Source organism: Lethenteron reissneri, chromosome 22 (genome assembly GCF_015708825.2).
Source record: "Lethenteron reissneri isolate LAM-NWPU_2019-01 chromosome 22, ASM1570882v1, whole genome shotgun sequence".
Lineage (NCBI taxonomy): Eukaryota > Metazoa > Chordata > Hyperoartia > Petromyzontiformes > Petromyzontidae > Lethenteron > Lethenteron reissneri.
The window spans coordinates 12,081,109-12,101,385 of record NC_083800.1 but is presented as its reverse complement, the minus strand read 5'-3'; the positions used below and the strand labels follow the sequence as shown (position 1 = coordinate 12,101,385).

At 48.2% G+C, this 20,277-nt stretch overlaps 1 protein-coding gene and 1 non-coding gene across 2 annotated transcripts in view; one reads left to right on the top strand and one right to left on the bottom strand.

Moving 5' to 3' along the window:
- LOC133345639 (wolframin-like) overlaps window positions 1-13,521 on the bottom strand; it is a 41,310-nt gene extending 27,789 nt beyond the window's left edge. Inside the window, 3 exon segments of the mRNA XM_061556582.1 lie at window positions 6,504-6,648; window positions 9,282-9,370; window positions 13,289-13,521. Coding sequence (XP_061412566.1) covers window positions 6,504-6,648; window positions 9,282-9,370; window positions 13,289-13,340 — 286 coding nt within the window. The 5' untranslated portion in view covers window positions 13,341-13,521.
- A 1,020-nt stretch (window positions 13,522-14,541) lies between these two features.
- LOC133345723 (U6 spliceosomal RNA) lies at window positions 14,542-14,645 on the top strand. The gene has a single exon (XR_009755474.1). It is a non-coding gene; the product is annotated as a U6 spliceosomal RNA (small nuclear RNA).
- Window positions 14,646-20,277: the final 5,632 nt, after the last annotated feature.

Here is a 20,277-nt window from a genome sequence, read left to right as displayed (position 1 = left end):
TTTTTACACGTCAGAGATTGAGATAATATATATTCTTGAAGGGTGAAAGGCCGTGGCTTATGTTGTCATTTCTAGAAGGTCCAATGATGTGACATCGTGACTGCTGTCAGAGCGACCCATAAAAAACCTCGCTCTGCACAAGGACACCCGGGAGCACAAAACCTTTTGCACATTTCCTCCATATTCCATTAGAAACAACGCTATTCACATTTTACCTTCCAATTATTCTCGATTATATCACGTGTCCATTAACGAGATGAAAAAAAAATCTGAGGCTAAAGGTTAAATATCAATTAAAACCGGTTTAAATATCACACGCGCGCGCGCGCGCACACGCGCGCCTTGATTGAAGCCGGCTTCATTAAAGCGCAAACGCTAGCGCCACTCTAACGGTGAGCCACCATTCTTCATGTGACCGCGGCGCCTGCAACGCCACCGCCGCGTGACACCCGCAAACAGGAACACGCCGTTTACCTCATTTCGCATCATCTGCGTTCATGAAGGGCATATGCCACCCTCCCGTCCCCCCATCAATCACGGCACATCGAAGCGATACAGGCGAGAGAAAACACCATTGGTTTGAAAACTGAACCGTTTTCTTTGGGAATGCCCGTTTATCACAAAATATTTGGGTATGGGTGGAATGCCTGCTGATGAATGAATGAATGCACTTATCAACAGCATTAAAATTCGTACTATATGTAAATATACCGCAACATTCTAAACACAAAGGGCATTGTGAAAGCCATGCCAGACCATAAGTGACAACCTCCTGATGTGTAGAATCTAGATCGATGCGAGGGTGAGAGGTGGCAGTGATATTTTTTTGGAGTGGGATAGATGGACTGTATGCAAATGAAATTAAATAGGCAAGCGAAGGGTATTTGGAGACGAGAGAGACGTTTTCTAGTTGACATATCGGTCAATAGGAGACCGAGTGAATAATGAGGACTAATTTTATATGCAGCCATACGTAGGATGGCTTTCGAGATGAAAGGACTAGACTCTGCACTGCATTCAGAGGAGGCCTGTGGTGTCTGAGCCCATAAGCTCGCCTTTATTAGGAATATATTTCACGATTCCACTTCTCTAAGCCCTCTCAGGCTTCCCAACATATGCCAGAAATTACGTGGCTACACCGAAACCATGAAGGTCAGCATTGATACACCGACTTCTTTAAAAATTCAATTATTAAATGTAATTTAATGACGGTGTTTTTTTTTTTTTAGCCTTTCCATATGTGGCATAATTGCTTTACGTTGAACACTAGCAAATGCTTGGCCCTAACATTTCATAACATTCCATTTTTGTAAAAGAAATCAATGAATTCGGTAGCATATCACATCATTTGTCACGTGCGACAAAGCGGATAAATGACATTTCTATTCTCTTCTTGCGCGTGGCAACAATATTTCAGGAGCTAAATGCCAACGTCGAGAGGTCTGCTAGCCACGACGAGAGGGCTACAGCGGAAAGAGAGAGAGAGAGTGGTATTCTTAGGTTTTTTCGGTAAAGTCACGTAGGTAAAAAATTAAAATTAATAAAAGTAAAATAAAATAAAAATCACGACTTTCGGAGGCAACACAAGCTTCCGTCTTCAGGTGGAACCGTCACAGCCACGACAGCTGTATCAAGTAAATGAGAGATTACAGGAGATACCACTCCACTTATATATACGGAGTGGTATCTCCTGTAATCTCTCATTTACTTGATACAGCTGTCGGGCTGTGACGGTTCCACCTGAAGACGGAAGCTTGTGTTGCCTCCGAAACGTCGTGATTTTTATTTTATTTTACTTTTATTAATTTTAATGTTTTACCTACGTGACTTTACCGAAAAAATCTAAGAATATGAATCCTTGCAGTCACGAAAGCTTCAAATCTAGAGAGAGAGTGGGTTTAAACTCCACGGATCATCGCGATAAAATAGCACGGGAAGTAAACATGATGGCGCATTTCCGTTAGCATTTCCACAACTACATCCCGATTGGCTTGTTTGTAGCTAAGGATAGAATAACGATTTGTTTTGTACCAGACCGACTGCATCAATTTTCACCGTGGGTCAAATGCCTTCTCATAGTCTACGAACGCTCGGCGTTATGATAATTGATATTCACGAGTTCCTTCCAGAATAAGATTGATACTATGCTGCGTGGTTGCTGGTAGAAATATATTCTAATTATAATCGTCTTCCGCACGTGGTTGGTTGGCCTCTAATTTATCCATTATTCCGGTTCCAATAATTTATTAAAAAATTGTATATATATGTGTGTGTAATTAAGAGAATAATGGTCTCTAATTCAGGTCAGTTTCAGCATCCCTATATGTATCGAATAATTAATGAGGAATTATTCCACAATTCTCATATTTAATTTCTGTGTAAAAATGTAGTAAATAGGGTTGTTTATGATGTTCCAACAACTGGTCCCACTTACTTGACGATGCTTATTCGGAGCATCTGGTCCAGGATCTTTCCCTTTTTTCATACCGAGATGGGCAGTGCTTACTTTTTCAATTACAATATCTGGTCATTTTTCTTCTTTGTCTGATAACAGTGTGAATCCAGGGATACGATTGCTTTTGCTACAGAGATCTGCATAACATTCCTCCACTAATTGTAAAAGTCTATCTCTGTCATGAGATACGAATTACATATCTCTGCATGAAGCCGACCATCTGTGAATTGCCAATCATCAACCTCCTTTTCACTGCTGTCGTGCTCCAACCGCTTGCCACAATGTCCTCAATTACGTATATTGCTCTCCGATTATTTATTCTCACTCATTTTTGTTGTTCTTTTCTCGTTTTCCAGACTGCTATCGTATTCAATCAACGACACATACAAAGCACGTGCTCTATCTGAAGAACCAAACCTTGCTGAACTGGAGAGGGAATCGAGAGAGATAAATAGTGACATCGTTGGCCTCGGTGAGGCAGTGTTGGCTTCGGTGAGGCAGTGTTAACAGTGTAAGCGGAAGGAGCGGGACTGTCGATCTTTGCAGCGATCAAACGCGAGTCTCCGGTTTCAGGAGTGCATCACACGGAGTTGTCGAACTAGCAAGAGAGCAGAGAGATCGGCTCAATTGCAAGGGCCAAAAACTGAAATCTGCGTCACGATATCACAATACCGTGGTTATTGATGATGAAATAAACACTTAGGGCAATACCAGCAATTCTGCCCAGGTTGCCAGGATTTTAGTGCTCTGCGCTAGGCATTACATTTCCGCTACCCACTACTTTACATTCAGTGTGTGTGTACACAAACACGCAGATTAATTAATGCAGGCAGTCGCATATTATCACACGTAAATAATCTTGATCTGCCCTGTGCCCCCCAGCATTTATAAATCCTGCCTCTGCCCCTTCACATACCACATGTGGGCAAGCTATTTTTTTTTACTGAAGTATTCAACGGGGAGGCGTGCGCTGATTTACGCGATGTCCCGCGGAGCTCATAGAGGCATACAGAGTGTGCTCGCCGAGGGTTAAGCGTGCTCCGTTTAGGGGCAATCAGAACAAACGGCTCCTCCGCTCCCTCACGAGGACAATAACCCATCATGCCTCTGCCACAGCAGCTGCCATTCTGCTCGTCAATATAACCGCTATATAATTAACACGTAATTCATTAAACACAGACACACACGCCGCAGGCTTAAGAACGGCGCTGTTGGCCTAACAAGTATCGCACAAAGGGGCCGAAGCACCGGCAGCTTTTGTGCGATTTCAGAAAGACACTAAAATGAGGACTTGAACCGAGTGTGCGTCATGCACAATGTGTGTGGATTTGGTGTTTGGCGGCACCTGGTAAATAGTGACAAGGGACACGGTATAACTGTTGATATATTCTGGCAGAGGTGTGCTCTGCTCATCATGTACATGGTTAAGTTACTAAGCACAAATGCCTTAATTGTGCTGCTCATCACGATCACCGTGACGGTTTTGGTGAGCTTCTCAATGGAAGTGCAGATAAAATGATTTTTCTCTAAAAAATATCTTTTGGCATCACTGAACAAAAACATTTATGTCCATTTATTGCACGTGTATATACTTTCACACAACTGGGTGTGCATGAGTTAGCTCCATGTATAACGGTTCACCGCATCCGTTCATTACTTTGTTTAGCACTTATCACAAACAACTTCTCAATCGCCTCTGGTATACACTGTAACCAATGCAATCTCTGCCGCCATAGTCCACTAATGGGTTTAAAGCCGCCCGTTTCTTTTACGCATTAATTCCGCTAAATCCCATCACTGGCAATGGCCACAGCAGACTTGTCACGTTGTATTAATGTGAGGAGAAAAAAAGTTCACCCCAGGGAGACATGCACAATAGACAGAACACCATTCGTCGTTAGGTGCAATTACAGCCACATTTGACGTTGAAGCATTCAGACGTCTTAAGGCTCCGAGAGAAATTAACATTTAGATCATATACCAACCGCCTCGTCCTCATAACCATCAGTGTAACGTCACACTCAACGGTAATGGCAAAACGTGGAGCGGGTAAATGTTTGGTTGACGAATAGATAACGTTTTCGTTTGAGCAATTTTTGCGAGGAGCATTTTACTCGCAATATAATAATTACAATAATTGTTAAAATCTATACGGCGTCATTGCCACAACTGCGTCTCCAAACTCTGTAACAGTGGTCAGGCCTTCACATAAAAGCAGGGACCGATTCCCAAAGTAGGAGTGAACGAGGTTGGCGACTGCAGAAATGAACAAGAATGAACAGCGAGTAAATCAGGAGATAATGTGACGGAGATGTGTCAGTCCAGCCGAGAGCACCGACCCCACTGGACGACACTCACAAGGGGGAGGGGGGAGGGGTGGGGGGGTCGTGACTCTGAGTGTCCGGGTGGACGAGTATCTCCAGCGCCGTGCCACTCGAGGCCTACGTGGCCACGTGCGGGCAGCAGAGCAGCATGGCGCACACGCAGTACATGTGCACTCACCTGGAGGGACACAGGTGAGCCGCGCAACTCACAAGCGCCTCGCCTCGCCTCATCTCATGCCATCACTTGGAACTGCGTACGTACGTACGTAGAACTTATTTCGCACCGTACGTAGCAAACCGTGCTAAATTGGAGGTGCGGGGAAAGGACAACAAACTAAACACGAAAAGTAGTTCTCAAGAAATTAGTTAAAAAGTGCACAGCTCCAGTGGTTTCCTAATATCGGAAGGAAGAGCATTCCAGACGGCCCCTGAAAGAGCACAATGCAGTGGTCAACACACTGGACACTTCAAGGCTATTCTTTGTATTTAGTGACTAAAGAGGCAAAACAAACCTCTCAGTCGGGCTAGACAACATTTTGAATGTTTTTTTTCGTATTTCTGATACATATATAGAATACACAACTTGGTGTTGTTTCACTTTGTGGAACACATGGGCCGTCAAATTGTGATTTCTTAATCAGGGCCCAACCCTATGGGCGTGTTAGGGTTACAAGCACAGGATGAGATTGTTACTCTTCGGTAAGACCGAACAATTCACATTCTAGCGATGATGTAATAGCTCCCCCTTCCCCGCTAGTGAACTGTCACACGGTGTAACACCGTGCCCGCTGCACGTTGGCCATTCCCGCACCTCCAATTAGCATGGTTTGCTACGTACAGTGCGAAAGAAGTTCAACATACATCCATGTGGCTTATCTGCTGTAGGAGGTTCCAGATAGGACGCATGATTTGCTTTATACCGCTAAATCACCGATCGTGTGAGAGAAAACAACTTACATTTTTTACAAAAATCTAAATTCCACACGGTGCCTCTTCGGGGTGACACTTATGAAGAGGAATCAGGTTGGGCAATATTAAAATTGGCAGTTAACAAATGTAACTTCAAATAAGGTTGCTTTCATATTTGCCTCAGTAACTCTTAAACTGCACCTCCGATTATCTCGGTTGGCTACGTATGGTGCAAAAGACGTTTAACGTACAAGACAAAGATCCCCGTATAGCCTTAACAGACTGTAGGGGCAAGTTCTGTTAGCGAGCACCTATAAAGGCCGGCACGGCACACGAGGGGGTGGGTGGCCAGCACCACGCCTGACTGTCTGTGTCCCGAGTGGCGATGTTTACACACTGCACCAGGTCCTCATTTCAGGCCGAGTTGACCTAGGGGAGGCCGAGGAACGGTTCAGATAATCGTCACTGGTGTTGGCCATGAGCGGGAATCGAACTCGGGTCGCCAGCTTCGTAGCACAGCGGGCTAACCGCTACACCACTACCCCCTTCTACGTGACTTTACCAAAATAACCAAGAATATGATTAAATGATGTATCTCTCCCTCTGTAGCCATATAATGTTTGTGTGTATGTGGCTGTAAAAATATTATTTTATTGTTTTTCCCTTCTACGTGACTTTATCGAAATAACCAAGAATATGAATCCCTGCAGTCACGAAAGCTTTAAATCAAACTCATTATTCAATGTGTGTGTGTCTTCTCCACGTGGGAGGAGAAACGCCAATGGGGGTTCGCTCGTGACGCGACGCGTGGCCACCTTTGTTGAGCCGCACGCACTGCTGGAGCAAGTTGGCGGCATCCTTTTTCCCCTCGGTGGCCGCCTTGATCAGCCACCCGACGGCAGTCCTGTTGTGATCCTCGTTGCCCGACTCCACCGCCTTCTTCAAGTAGTGCTTGGCCACCTGGGGTGAACATCGCGAGGTTCACGGTCGATGTCAGAGGAAGAGTGCAAACAATGCGACGGCCGACAGTAACACATTCCTGCGGAGGGAGCTGGTAGGAACGTTGGGTTGCTCGGTCAATGGCCAAGGTCAACGGCGGCGTGGTGTGTTCCGCAAATATGCTCGACTGTGAGGGCGGGCACAAGCCGGCGTGAGTAGGTTAAACGTTGAGTTTTATAAGGGCACCACGGGGTGACCAGTCCTTCCCCACCCAGCCTCTCCCCACCCAGCCCCCACCTAGCACCACCCTCCCCACCCAGCCCCTCCCCACCCAGCCCCTCCCCACCCAGCCCCTCCCCACTCAGCCCCACCCTCCAAACCCAGCCCCTCCCAGTATCACTCATTGGAATTGCACGTGTGGATGGGGAATGACTCGTCTCCCGAGCAGGGGATTGACTGCTTCCTCACTACTGGTCAGCTTGGCATGCTGTTCAAACACTAGAGATGGCTCTGGGCTGTGTTGAAAAAGAGAGCTCAGAGCAAGCACAGGACCTGGAGACTCCAACAACTCCCGGCAGTGGAGAAACGGAGCAGTGGGGGATTGAAGCTGGGCAGATTCGGCTCAACGGTCACCGTGCATATTGATATAGTGCAGTTTAATAGGCTGTAAGCCAGGGTCCTTGAAGTGATAGGGAATCCCTGTGTCGATTTGTGGCTGTCAGGATCAGGGTTAAGATCGGAGTAGGGTCAAGAGCAGAAGCAGGGCGGGGTTCAACACAAGGAGCAGGAGGAGCTTTAACACACTGGAGGCTTTCGCGACCACTATTTTGCACAAGAAGCTTTTGGGTTAGATCGCGTGAATATATGTCATTAAACCTGCCACCATCCGACAAAGAAAATTGGTAAGGTTTGTCACGTAAACAAAACATCTCAATTAGTTACTGGTTCAGCACACGGGTGTGTTGGAGAGTAAACCCACAACATTTACAATTGGAGTTTCACGTGTCGCCAGTAATTACAACTAGCATCATCAGGCGGACAGCCATGAGCTGGCCCCTGTGGCAAGAAGGAAGTGGTGCGACTGTGTGCTGCCAAACGTGTTGAAGCGGAACCCTTCCGTCTGTGGGGGCGGGTGAGTGAAGCGTTGGTGAACTGTAGTCCTGGATGGTGTTGAGTTATTGGCACGTGTCGTGATGGGCGCTGCAAGATCCGACTGTGTCCATCCGTGTGCTCGCTGAGCTACATTGGCCTCCGGTTGCCGAACAAATACATGATAAGGTCGCACTGATTACACATAAAATGCTTGCCGCAAATGAACCACTATACTTTGCTGATCTCGTCAAGGAGTATAAACCATCATCACGGGAACTCCGGTCATCTTCGCAGCGGCGTTTGGCGAGTCATCAGCCGTTTGGAACGGTCTTCCTTCCGATATTAGGAAGCTACTGGAGCTGTGCACTTTTAAATCCAGATTGAAAACTCATTGCTTTAGAACTGCTTTTTGGATTTAGTTCGTTGTCCTTCCCCCGCACCTCCGATTAGCACAGTTGGCTACGTACAGTGCGAAAGAAGTTCAACATACATACATCTGGCAAAGTGCTCAATTGTGGCGAGGTGACGTGGGGTGCCCCATCTGGTGGACGGTGGAGGTGGTGCAAGAGGTCACTTTCGTGATAAAGGTGGAGCTCTCTGGAGATTGGGTTTGAGGGGAGTGATGGGGCCTAAGGGCTCCACACCGATCTCCAGAACCCAAAAGCATAACCAAGGCCAGGATAACATCCCAAGTGTGAAATCTGAGCTACTATAGTGGGGGACATTCATCCGTATCCAGAAGGCAGTCCCAAACAGCCTCGGTGGTGGCCGAGGCAACCTTCTAAGTTTGTGCGAGTTTGGAAACGCGCGCGAGTGGGCGTTAGGCGCGTGCGCGCGCACTTAGGCTGTTCTTTCTTGTGAGTCGGTTGGATGAAGTTCAATGGAAAACCGTGCCACCCAGTGGGAAAAAACGGTGGCTGGCCAACAAAATGAAGACAAACCGACCCCTTGCTGAGCGTCGTCACACACAGGTGAGAGCCGCTGTGACTCCACCCCCATCGTGCGTGCACCGTGACCACCTGGCTGACCGGATGGCTGCGACGCGGCCAACCAATCCCAGCAACGGAAGTCCCTGGATGCCATCTTCGTGCGGCGTTCAATTACTTGGCGTTACGCCCTTCTGAATGTGAGCATGATTTGTAAGAAAACTTGATTTCATAATGACGATCAATAGATCAAAATATGTACAATAACTGTTTTGAAACTAAACTACTTACGTTTTTTATTTCACCAGGTAACGCCCACTGGGGTATATAGCTCTAATTCAGAAGCAACATAGGTACAAATGCTAGCCAAAAGAAGTGGCTTATCACATGGAAATTTATAGCAGTCAAATACTAGAAACGCATGTTTCTCAATGTGGAGGGAAAAACCGGAGGACCCCGTGAAAAATCCACGTGACCACGGGGAGACAGAGAGAGAAACACACAAACTACAAATATACAGCAGGCGTCAGGGTCGAGATCAGACCCACGGCCTCCTGCACACCAGGTGAGCTAGTTAACGTCTCGCCACCTCGGTGCCCCATGATGCAGTGAAGTCCCTTCCAACCCCAAGCTCACCTCTATTTGGGCATGTGCATCTTGCTCGTTGGCTCGCTGGAGCAGGCCCTCCATCGTGGGCCGCTCAAGTTCTCCCTGAGGAGTGGCCACTACAGACGGCATCGACCACACAGCGCAAAGTGTCAACCGAGCCCTGGAAATGAGGTCCACCTTTTGCAGAACATTGAATCCGTGTGCCACCTAGAATTCGGCGAGTCACAAAGCACGTAGCTGTAATGCATCAAGCGAAACAAGGAGCACAAGCAAGAGAGCTTCTTCCGCAGAACAATTTGAGATGTATGCCATGAAACTATAAACTATGTTTTATCTTACCAGGTAAGGCCCACTGAGCTACGAAGCTTTTTCAGAAGTGACCTAGCCACAAATGATAGCTCAACAAAGTGGCTTATCACGTGGACATGCTAAATGTGGAGGGAAAAACCGGAGGAGAACCTGGAGAAAAATTCACACCACCACAGACAGAGAGACACGCAAACCCCAAATATACAGCATCAGGGTCGGGATAGTTGCACCAGCTGCTACGTGGTCCCTAGTCATGCATGCAATTAGATATCCGACGGAGAATTATTTCCAAATCATCGTCCACTCATTTGATTACTCCACAGCACTCTCCGGTACGTTGTGTCGTGACCGCCTCTACAGTACTAGAGGGTAGCCCTATCCTATGCATGGGAACTTCATTCGTCACATGCAACTCACAAGATGTCACTCACCTAGAAATTGGCCCTGCCCTCTCTGCCCATCACCTCTACCCACTCCCCAACTGGCCCTGCCCCTCTCCCATTGGCCACTCCTCTACCCCTGCATTTTCTCAATTTTGGTCAGCAGTTTGAGCGAGGTTCAAGATTATATGTAACACATAGGTCAAACTGAATAACAAAATACTTTGATCCTGGATTTTTCTGATCATAATGAGCCCTTGCTAGACTCTACAATAATTACTCAAGCGCTTTGTTTGATAACCAACTAAAGGTTGAACACTCAAAAATAAACGAATGTGATGGTAACGTTTAAAAACAATTCATTCTGAAATGAATTGGTGACCCTAAATTTAAACCTAAAACTACACTTTTTTTACATTATTTTAACAGGTAAGGCCCACTGAGTGACATAGCTCGTTTTCAGAAGCTACCTGGCCACAAAAGATATCTCAACGAAGCGGCTTATCATCGTGTGGAAATTTAAATCAGCCAAATACTCTAAATGCATGTTTCTAAACGTGGAGGGAAAAACCGGAGGACCCAGAGAAAAATCCAAGCGACCACGGGGCAAAGGTGCCAACTCCAAATATACAGCAGGCGTCAGGGTTGGGTTCGAACCCACAACCTCCTGTACACCAGGCGAGGTAGCTAACATCTCGCCACCGCGGCAGTCAAGGTGGTAAGTGAACCGCTGCACAACTACTAATGCTACCTATACATTCCTCTCATGCATCACGTTCAATTGGCAGATCGTGTGCAGTGGGGTTAAGCGTGGGTACTGTTACCTTTTCCAATACATTTGGCCCACGTGGAAAAAGTAGGCCAAATACCGTACCTTCTAGAGCTTCCTTTAGTGGAGGTAATTCCGCCGGCAGTGACGTGAACGATTGAAAGGCAGCATTTTTTTCCCATTTTTAAAACGACTTTTACAAGAAAGATTACTTCATATGGAGGAGGTTCCTTTGGCTCCTGAGTGACATTAAACCTAAAAAGCATCTCTCTTCGTGTTGCTTTCATTGCACGACTGCACATCTCACACTGTTTTTTGAACATTTATATGAACCGGTACAAAATCTGTTCAACGCATTTTTGGCGAGGAAAGCTGGTGGGTGAGTGGATGCCTTTGCCTCCTAATATCACGTTTCACAAAAAACAAATTATCTACGGCCTAACACAAAAACAAGAAGGGCCATCACCCAAAACGTCGCCTTTTATATACAGTACATATTTTTTTAGGTAGTGTTATTGACGAATAGGTTAAGGTTTTTGGGGGTTTTTTTTTGTCTGGTAGAATATGGATCAAGCCATGGTTTGTTTTGAGTTCAATCCGAATCATTCTTTAGACTGTAGGTGGAATCCGATGAGCTACTAAGCTATTTTGTTCCAGGGGTGTCCCGGTACGGGCGTGTCCGCAAGTTTACAACTGCAAACAATAATAACCCATGGCTGGGAAGATGGGGGATGTGGGGTGGGGTCAGCCACAGTCTATTTATTTCGTGGCGTCTGCTGGCTCTGCGTGCAAGTCGACACAGGCCCGACTGCAATGCAGCACCCGAGGGGGGGTGCGGTCTGTGCATCTGCTGGGCTTGGATCACGACAGACGCGACTCGGGACGTGGAAAATGGGGAACAGAAAAACATCTCTCGACTTTGCATTTCCTTTGGCAGAGATAGATAGAGAGACCCGTTTAGATAATGGGTCTCATTTTATAGTGGTGACCTGGGTGTGCATGTGACACCAAACACAGTGCAGTTTAAATGCCCATGTGTATGTAATGCCGAGTCGTAAGATATACTTTTAGTCGCTACAAGAGACGCTGTTGGCACTGCTGCGGTGTGCAGGGAGGGCTATGATGGCCGCGCTTGTACAAAGCTTCAATCCGATGGTGTACAGCATGAAGTGTGCACACACACAAAGTGCTGGGTATGGGTGTACCGTGTGTGTGTCGTCGGTATATGCGTGAGGCCAGTGTCAAGACCAAGGCCGTAATTATAATAAATATTGGGGGGGGGACACATCTACCCCAATATTCAAATATGCTCAAAATGTCCCCCCCCAATATATTGCTATAAAATAGATTTCTGTTTATATGATTGTGATTATGGTTGTACTTTATTAATTCCTAATCTCTGCCATTACATACAATGCAACAAGAAAATGTAAAAAACAGAGCCATGTAATACAATACACTATTAGACATTATTGTAAAAATAAATAAAAAGTCCATCCTATGTGTTATTGAATTTTTTTATATTTTAGGCTGGAAATTAGTTTTCAAATTTAGATTTTTTTTTTCTGGGGGGGGGGGGGGGGCCAGACCCCCTGGAATATTAGGTTCCCCCCCCAATGTTGACTCCATGGCTACAGGCTTGGTCAAGACGATGTCCGCACACTGCGATGCGAGTGCACTGAAGCCACCGGCCAAAGTTATCAAGTCACACTGGCGTTGTTTATCTTTCTGCACTCATCGATAACAACAGCTGATATTGACAATCCATCCCAGTCGTAGGCTGCACACAACGACAGCGTCGAGAAACGCAGTGTGTGTGTGTGGCCGTGTAACGTAGACGTGATGCGGTGAACAATGCAGTACTGCACTGCAAGAGTTGTTTGACACAACGCACTATTCGGGCCACGCGTATTGCTTGTCCCAACAAACTACTGCACTGCACTCGATTGTGTACACGGGCCATGAAGACGCAGGCCCCCACTAAACAGTGGCGGCACACGCGTACGCGTCTGTGTGTGTGTCTGTGTCTGTGCGTGTGTGTGTGTCTCTCTCTCTCTGTGTGTGTCTCTGTGTGTCTCTGTGTGTGTCTGTGTGTGTCTCTCTGTGTGTCTCTGTGTGTGTGTCTCTGTGTGTGTCTCTGTGCGTGTGTCTGTGCGTGTGTCTCTGTGTGTCTCTGTGCGCGTGTCTCTGTGTGTGTCTCTCTCTGTGTGTCTATGTGTGTGTCTGTGTCTGTAGTGTTACGAACCTGGCTACCCGGGTTCGATTCCCGCTCACGACCAACACCACAGTGACGATTATCTGAACCGGTTCTGGGCCCTCCCCTAGGTTGACTCAGCCTCAAATGAGTACCTGGTGCTATGCGTAAAAACATCGCCACTGGGGAGACAAAGGCGGCCGGGCGTGGTGCTGTCCACCCACCCCTCGTGTGCCACAGTGCCGGTAGCCTTCACACGTGTCTGCTCGCTAACAGCACTTGCCCCTACAGTCTGCTAAGTGTACACGGGGGGGGGGGGGGGGGGTCTTTGTGTGACAAGACGCAGTGACAAGACGCTGTGTTGGCTGCCGAACTTGTGAACCTGCTGTGTCGGTGGCCGGAGGGAGATCCGCGCTCTCGGGATTCGTCCCCATCGTGGCTCAGTGCCAGGCTAGGTGCACCGCGAGGAGGAGGAGGAGGCGCAGGACGGCGGCGTGTCGCCGGAGTTGTTCCCTCGCCGCCTCGGCCACCTGCGGGGTGACAACGCGGCCGAGCCTGTAGCCCAGAGTCTGGCAGCAGTGAGTATGAGTAGCAGGCAGCAGTGAGTATGAGTAGCAGGCAGCAGTGAGTATGAGTAGCAGGCAGCAGTGAGTATGAGTAGCAGGCAGCAGTGAGTATGAGTAGCAGGCAGCAGTGAGTATGAGTAGCAGGCAGCAGTGAGTATGAGTAGCAGGCAGCAGTGAGTATGAGTAGCAGGCAGCAGTGAGTATGAGTAGCAGGCAGCAGTGAGTATGAGTAGCAGGCAGCAGTGAGTATGAGTAGCAGGCAGCAGCGAGTATGAGTAGCAGACAGCAGTGAGTATGAGTAGCAGGCAGCAGTGAGCATGAGTAGCAGGCAGCAGTGAGTATGAGTAGCAGGCAGCAGTGAGTATGAGTAGCAGGCAGCAGTGAGTATGAGTAGCAGGCAGCAGTGAGTATGAGTAGCAGACAGCAGTGAGTATGAGTAGCAGGCAGCAGTGAGCATGAGTAGCAGGCAGCAGTGAGTATGAGTAGCAGGCAGCAGTAAGTATGAGTAGCAGGCAGCAGTGAGTATGAGTAGCAGGCAGCAGTGAGTATGAGTAGCAGGCAGCAGTAAGTATGAGTAGCAGGCAGCAGTGAGTATGAGTAGCAGGCAGCAGTGAGTATGAGTAGCAGGCAGCAGTGAGTATGAGTAGCAGGCAGCAGTGAGTATGAGTAGCAGGCAGCAGTGAGTATGAGTAGCAGGCAGCAGTGAGGGCAGCAGTGAGTATGAGTAGCAGGCAGCAGTGAGTATGAGTAGCAGGCAGCAGTGAGTATGAGTAGCAGGCAGCAGTGAGTATGAGTAGCAGGCAGCAGTGAGTATGAGTAGCAGGCAGCAGTGAGTATGAGTAGCAGGCAGCAGTGAGTATGAGTAGCAGGCAGCAGTGAGTATGAGTAGCAGGCAGCAGTGAGTATGAGTAGCAGGCAGCAGTGAGTATGAGTAGCAGGCAGCAGTGAGTATGAGTAGCAGGCAGCAGTGAGTATGAGTAGCAGGCAGCAGTGAGTATGGCCAGCGGTGTTGACGGCCAAGTCCGGGAAGGCAGCAGTCACCCACAGGCAGAGAGAGAGAGAGAGAGACTTGCTCCGGCAGTACATCTACTAAAACTGGAACGATACAGAGAAGATTAGCATTGACACTGCGCAAAGATGACACGCAAATTTCGAGAGAGAGAGATACGTGAAAGCCTCATCCGCTGACTGACGCTGCTGCTGATGATGCTGTTGCTTCTCTTCTTTGCTCCTCCTGCAGTGATGCTGCACCACCCAGTCGGTGTTTGTTTCCGGGTCGCTCAGTGCGCCCCAAGGGCGACTTGCCGCTGCTGCTCCTGCTGCCACGTGGCACCGGTCCTCGCCAACAACAGCGCTGAGCCCCCCGCTGGGGAGACAAAGGCGGTCGGGCGTGGCACTGGCCACCCCCCCCCCCCACCACCTCGTGTGCTCGTGCCGGACTTCGTACGGGCGCGAGCACTTTTCCCTTGGGGGGGGGGGGGGGGGGTCCTCGTCATGAGTGTTGACTCCAGTGTGCAGATACAGCAACAGCATAGATAGTCAGAGCTAGTGTCGGATTAAGCTGTAGGATATGTTAAAAAGGGCCCCTGAATGAAAACAAAAATATTAAAACACAAATGTTTAACTTGCATAGTAAAGTAATTGTATTTTTTCATTTGCAATACAGCTAGACAATACAACAAATCGCCAACCTTAAACACCCAGTAAAAGTTGAAGGCGGTATAGTACTATAGTAATAGAGCAAGTGCAGAGAATGCCTGGGCCGGAATTGATAGCTTGAGAGCATTTAGCGCGGGGCCCTTGAAAGTGCATATGTAGCAGCTACTACATATGTAGCTGCTACATATGTAGTAGCTACTAATCCGGCACTGGTAGTACGAGCAAAGGCAATTTCACATGGCTCCTGGGGCTGTGTGCAGAGTCGCGTGGAAGGCGACTCACGTCTCCGGCTGGCTCTCGTCCACGGCGTGGAGGGGGAGCGGTGGCGCAGTGGTTGACGCGCACAAACTCCGCCTTCGAACCCGGGTTCCATTCCCGCTCACGGGCAACTATTTGAAACTTTCCTGGGCCCCCCACCTCCCCGCCACCCCACTAAGTCGACTCGGTCTAAAAAAAAAACGAGTACCGTAAACCTAAAGACTGGGGAGACAAAGGCGGCCGGGCGTGGGACTTGCCACCCACCCCGCGCCCTAATAGGTGCTCGCTAACAGAACTTGCCTTGCCCCATCGGTCTGTTGTTAGAGGCGACACGGGGAACCCGTTTGTTTATTTCAGCAAAATGGGATACCTCGATATGACGATTTGACAACCGCCATTCGCCACTAAGTGGCGGTGACGTCACCACGGCGCTTGTGCCAGGCTACGTGCACCTTGAGGCCACGTGAAGTGTCGAACGCTCGCTGGCAGGAGGTCACGGGGCAGACCCACATGCCACAGGTCAACTGATTGAGATGAGTGGTTGATGCACCACCTGTGCCCCCTACTGTGCCAACTTGCTCTGCTTTAGCCACCCGGCGTTCCGGTCGTTGTTGTGAGGGTCGCTCCTCCGCCCTCCGTTGTTGGAGGGCGACTGCCTCCAACTGCCCAGTAGCGTCCTTCACGAGCCTCCTCCACAGAGGCCGACCTTGACACCGCTGGTACCAGTCATCAGCAAGTCCACTCAGATCCACATCCTCCTGCACCACATCACTCCATCTCTTCTCTAGCTCGTGCCGCGTCTGTTTAGCCCCCTCGATCCGGCCGAACAAAAGCTGTTTAGGCATGCGGTGGCTGGGCATGCGGGCTACATGACCCAGCCAACGAAGCCTTGCCTGCAGGAGGAGCTCACCGATAGGGCTTTGTCCAGATCTTTCAAGGATATGTGAGCTCACACAATCCAACCTGGTTAAATCCAGGATAGATCGTAAACAGGACAGCCTAAATGTTTCTAACCGGCGAAGATGTTCCATTAGGGGGGTCCACGTTTCGCAAACGTAGAGAAGGGAGGGGATGATTGTGGTTCGAGAAGACCTGAAGCTTCGTGCGGAGCGACAGGCCAGGTAGCTACCACACAGCGTTACGCAGCCGATGAAAAGATAATCCCGCTCGATTGATTCGGAGTGAAACCTCTGCTGTCAAACCAGAGCCGGTCATGAGCACACTGCCCAGGTATGGGAAACTCTCCACTCTCTCCACAACTATGAGGGTGGAGTGACGATATATACAGCATCGCATGATCATTGTATGGCCCTCTGTGTAAAGTTACCCTCGTAAAAAATGTTTGATCCTAAGAAAATACTGTAGTCGTGAAAGACTGCAATAAACTCGACAAAGTCTTATACACTGCAAATAGCGATATTATTTATTAATTAATTACCTATGACGCGAGTGCTTTTGCCCCCAAAAAAAAGGTAATTAACACCACGGCGATAGTGACGTCACCATACAGATTGTTAGGCAGTTGTTGGAGGGTGCAAACGCACGTGGGCCAGCTGATTTCCGAGTGAACCTGCGGCTAAAGAGAGGGACGGAGCACTGCGACTCGTCTGCCGTGTGCATTGGGAAGAGCAAAGGGCAAAGCGGGGCGATACAAATACACAACGGCCATTGTCACGGCCGACTTGACATCGAGACGTGGACATTGACACACAAGCCCCTCTGGTCTTGGCGCCCGATTGACTCACAAGTGACGACATCACACCCCCCCCCCCCACCTCTATTTAAAACCGAAACAGGAGGAGGATCTATCCACAATTTTTGGCCGTCGCCTGATGAGGCTGGCTGTTGTAATCACCGGCGAAACGTCACGGCACTCGAATTATAAATCTTGTGGGTTTACTCTCCAAGGCACCGGTGTGCTGAACGAGTAACTAATTTTCACGTTTTGTTTACGCTACAAACTTTACCAATTGGCTGTGTCGGGTGGTGGCGGGTTCAATGACACATTTACGCGAACTAACCCAACAAAACCTATATTCATAATAACATTGGTCGCGAAAGCCTACGTGTTAAAAAAAAACCTCTATTACGGATCATATTGTTCGCGAAAGCCTATTACGTGTTCAATTGATATCGAGGCAGTTGGCAGATCAAGAAAACTGATTCCACAGCAGCGCTCGTTTTCTTTCTTAAGTGCGGCTGCTGATGTCGATGGAGAGCAACGACCACAAGGAGCAGCAGCAGAGGAGTTCATTGCCGTGATGTCTCCTTCGTATGTGTGGCTCTGGCATTGCGTCGTTATACGTGGTACGGTCTGCTCTGGATGACCACAGTCGCATGCTCCTGGAGAGTTTTTCATTTCCCATTTGTGCTGCGTGAGGTTTCCGCATCTGTCTGGCATGGTTTGTGCAGTGGATGCGATTTAGGGTGGACCATGAGCTTCGTGGAAGATCAAAGCCAGGGATGTTCTGCGTTGCGTGTTTCGGTGTCCGAGCGTGAGTGTTCAGGTCAGCATTGTGGGGGCTGCGTGTGGCCCATTCCTGGGCCACGCCAAACAAAACCCCGAAACACGTGGCAGGCTTTCGCGACCAATATTATTCATAATCAACGTTTTTGGGTTTAGATCGCGTTATTTATAAATGTATCGTAACCCTCCACCACCCGACACGGCCAATCAGCAAAAAAAAGTGTCACGTTGACAGGCAAATAGTTCACTACTTTAGCCCACCGGTGTGTTGAAGCGTGAAACCACAAATGTTGTGGTTTGTTGTGGTTTCACGCTTCAACACACCGTGTCGGGTGGTGGAGGGTTACGACACATTTATAATTAACGCGATCTAAACCCAAAAACGTTGATTATGAAAACCCCTAAACACGAAACACAACATTGAGGTTTGCGAGCGCGCACACAAACGAAACCTCGGCCACTTTCTTCTCGACGACAGTGATTCAAATCAGCAACCGACGGAAGACCAAAGCATCGCGACGTGAATATTCGTCCAAAGGCCGGAAAACGAAAAGTTTTCAACGAAACGCACGCACAATGGTAGCAGTTCCTCAGGAACTGGTGGTTTGGCATAACGATGATGGCCGATGGATTATTGTACCACGCGGTTGCACGTTTTTGTTGTTGTGCCGCATTAACATTGCGGTGTGCTGTACAATGAATATAGAATGCCAATGTTCAGAGACAATGGGTCAATTTTTAGTCGTTTAAAGTTGTTTGCTGCTCCTGTAACTTACCGTGTTTACAATCATTGGTGGAAGCTACTATATTGCTTGTGTAGTGGTGATACGCGCTGGGATTAGGGATCGTATGCCAGCGCGTAATGATTGGCTGTGTATGTGGTGACGCGCGCTGACGGTGGAGGATCAGGGGTCAGCGCGGGGTCGTGGGTTACGGGGTGCTGATTGGCTGTGTGCCGGTGACGCGCTGAGAGGGAGTGATCAGGTGACAGCGCGGTGTGATTGGTGGAATAGTGTTAACACGCGCTGGGGGAAAACGGATCGTAGAGAGAGCGCGTCGTGATTGGTTCACTAAGGAGCGATGCTCACGTCGACGTCCGCATCAGCTCCGTCTCCCGTGAGCAGGGGCTATAAAAGGGGATGCACACAGGCGTAAGGGCAGTATGTAACCAGCGAAGAATGAAGACGGGGATCGAAGACATAGGGCTCTGCGGTACCTAGTCCCGCTGTCCTAACGGGACCGGGACTCTGTGTAACCCAGAGGCGAGTGTATTGTGTGTAGCCATAGGCATAGGGTCTACACGAGCCGAATGCATTGTGTGTAGCCAGAGGCATAGGGTCTACACGAGTCAAGTGTATTGTGTGTAGCCAGAGGCATAGTCTACACGAGTTAAGTGGAGTGTATAGTACAAAGAATAGAGACCACACGTATTGTGACACGTCAAGATTTAATAAAAGTGTGTTACCCGTCAAGAAGTTCCTGCCGTCATTTCCAATACTTCACTTGTAAGTGTGCACTATTACATTGCCTGATTGTCAGAGATGACTCCTGTGGGGGGAGATAACTTCATGCAGCAGTGGATGGACCATGGCTGATCATGATATAAATAAGAACATATTTATCGTATCCACTGTGTTCTAAATGCATTTGAAAAAAGTCCTGGTTTGAATTGTAAATGTGTTGTGAATGTAATGGGAACCTCTTGCGACGAGAAGGTGGCGAGATGTTATTTCCATCGCCTGATATGCAGGAGGTTATAGGTTCGATCCCGGACCCTGACCGATGCCTTGTGTATATTTGGAGGCCGCCTGCTATCTCTCCCCGTCGTGGTGGTGGCGTGGATTTTTCTCCTGGTCCTCTGGGTTTGCCCTCCACATTTAGAAACAACGTCACGCGTTTAGACTATTTGGCTGCTACTATAAATACCCACGTGATGATGATGATAGAAACCACTTTTGAAAAAGATCTGACAGCTCATTGGGCTTTAACTGGTGAATGTTTTCAATGTACATTGTATTTCCGTGTACTAAATAAGATGAGCTTTCTAATATTTATATGCTCTGAATAACAGCCATTGCGTTGGTAGCAACATGCTGTTAAATAGAAGATCCTTGAATATGCTGCACCAATGCTAAACACACAGTACTTTTCAGGTGCGTGTTATTTTGTTTTATTTACGACATCCTGAGGCTCCATTTTTCAGATCCTACGTGAACGGTGTAGCTGTTGCTTGTGTAGCTGATGCTTGTGTTGCGATCGAAACGTAGTTTTTTTTGTTATTTTTCTTATTTTCTTTGAACCTATCTACGTGTCTTTACCGAAAGACCCAAGAATATTAATTCCTGCAGTCACGACAGCTTCAAGTCAAGAGAATAAATAGTTGTTTGTAAATGCCACAACCATATATTATCTTCTTCATTG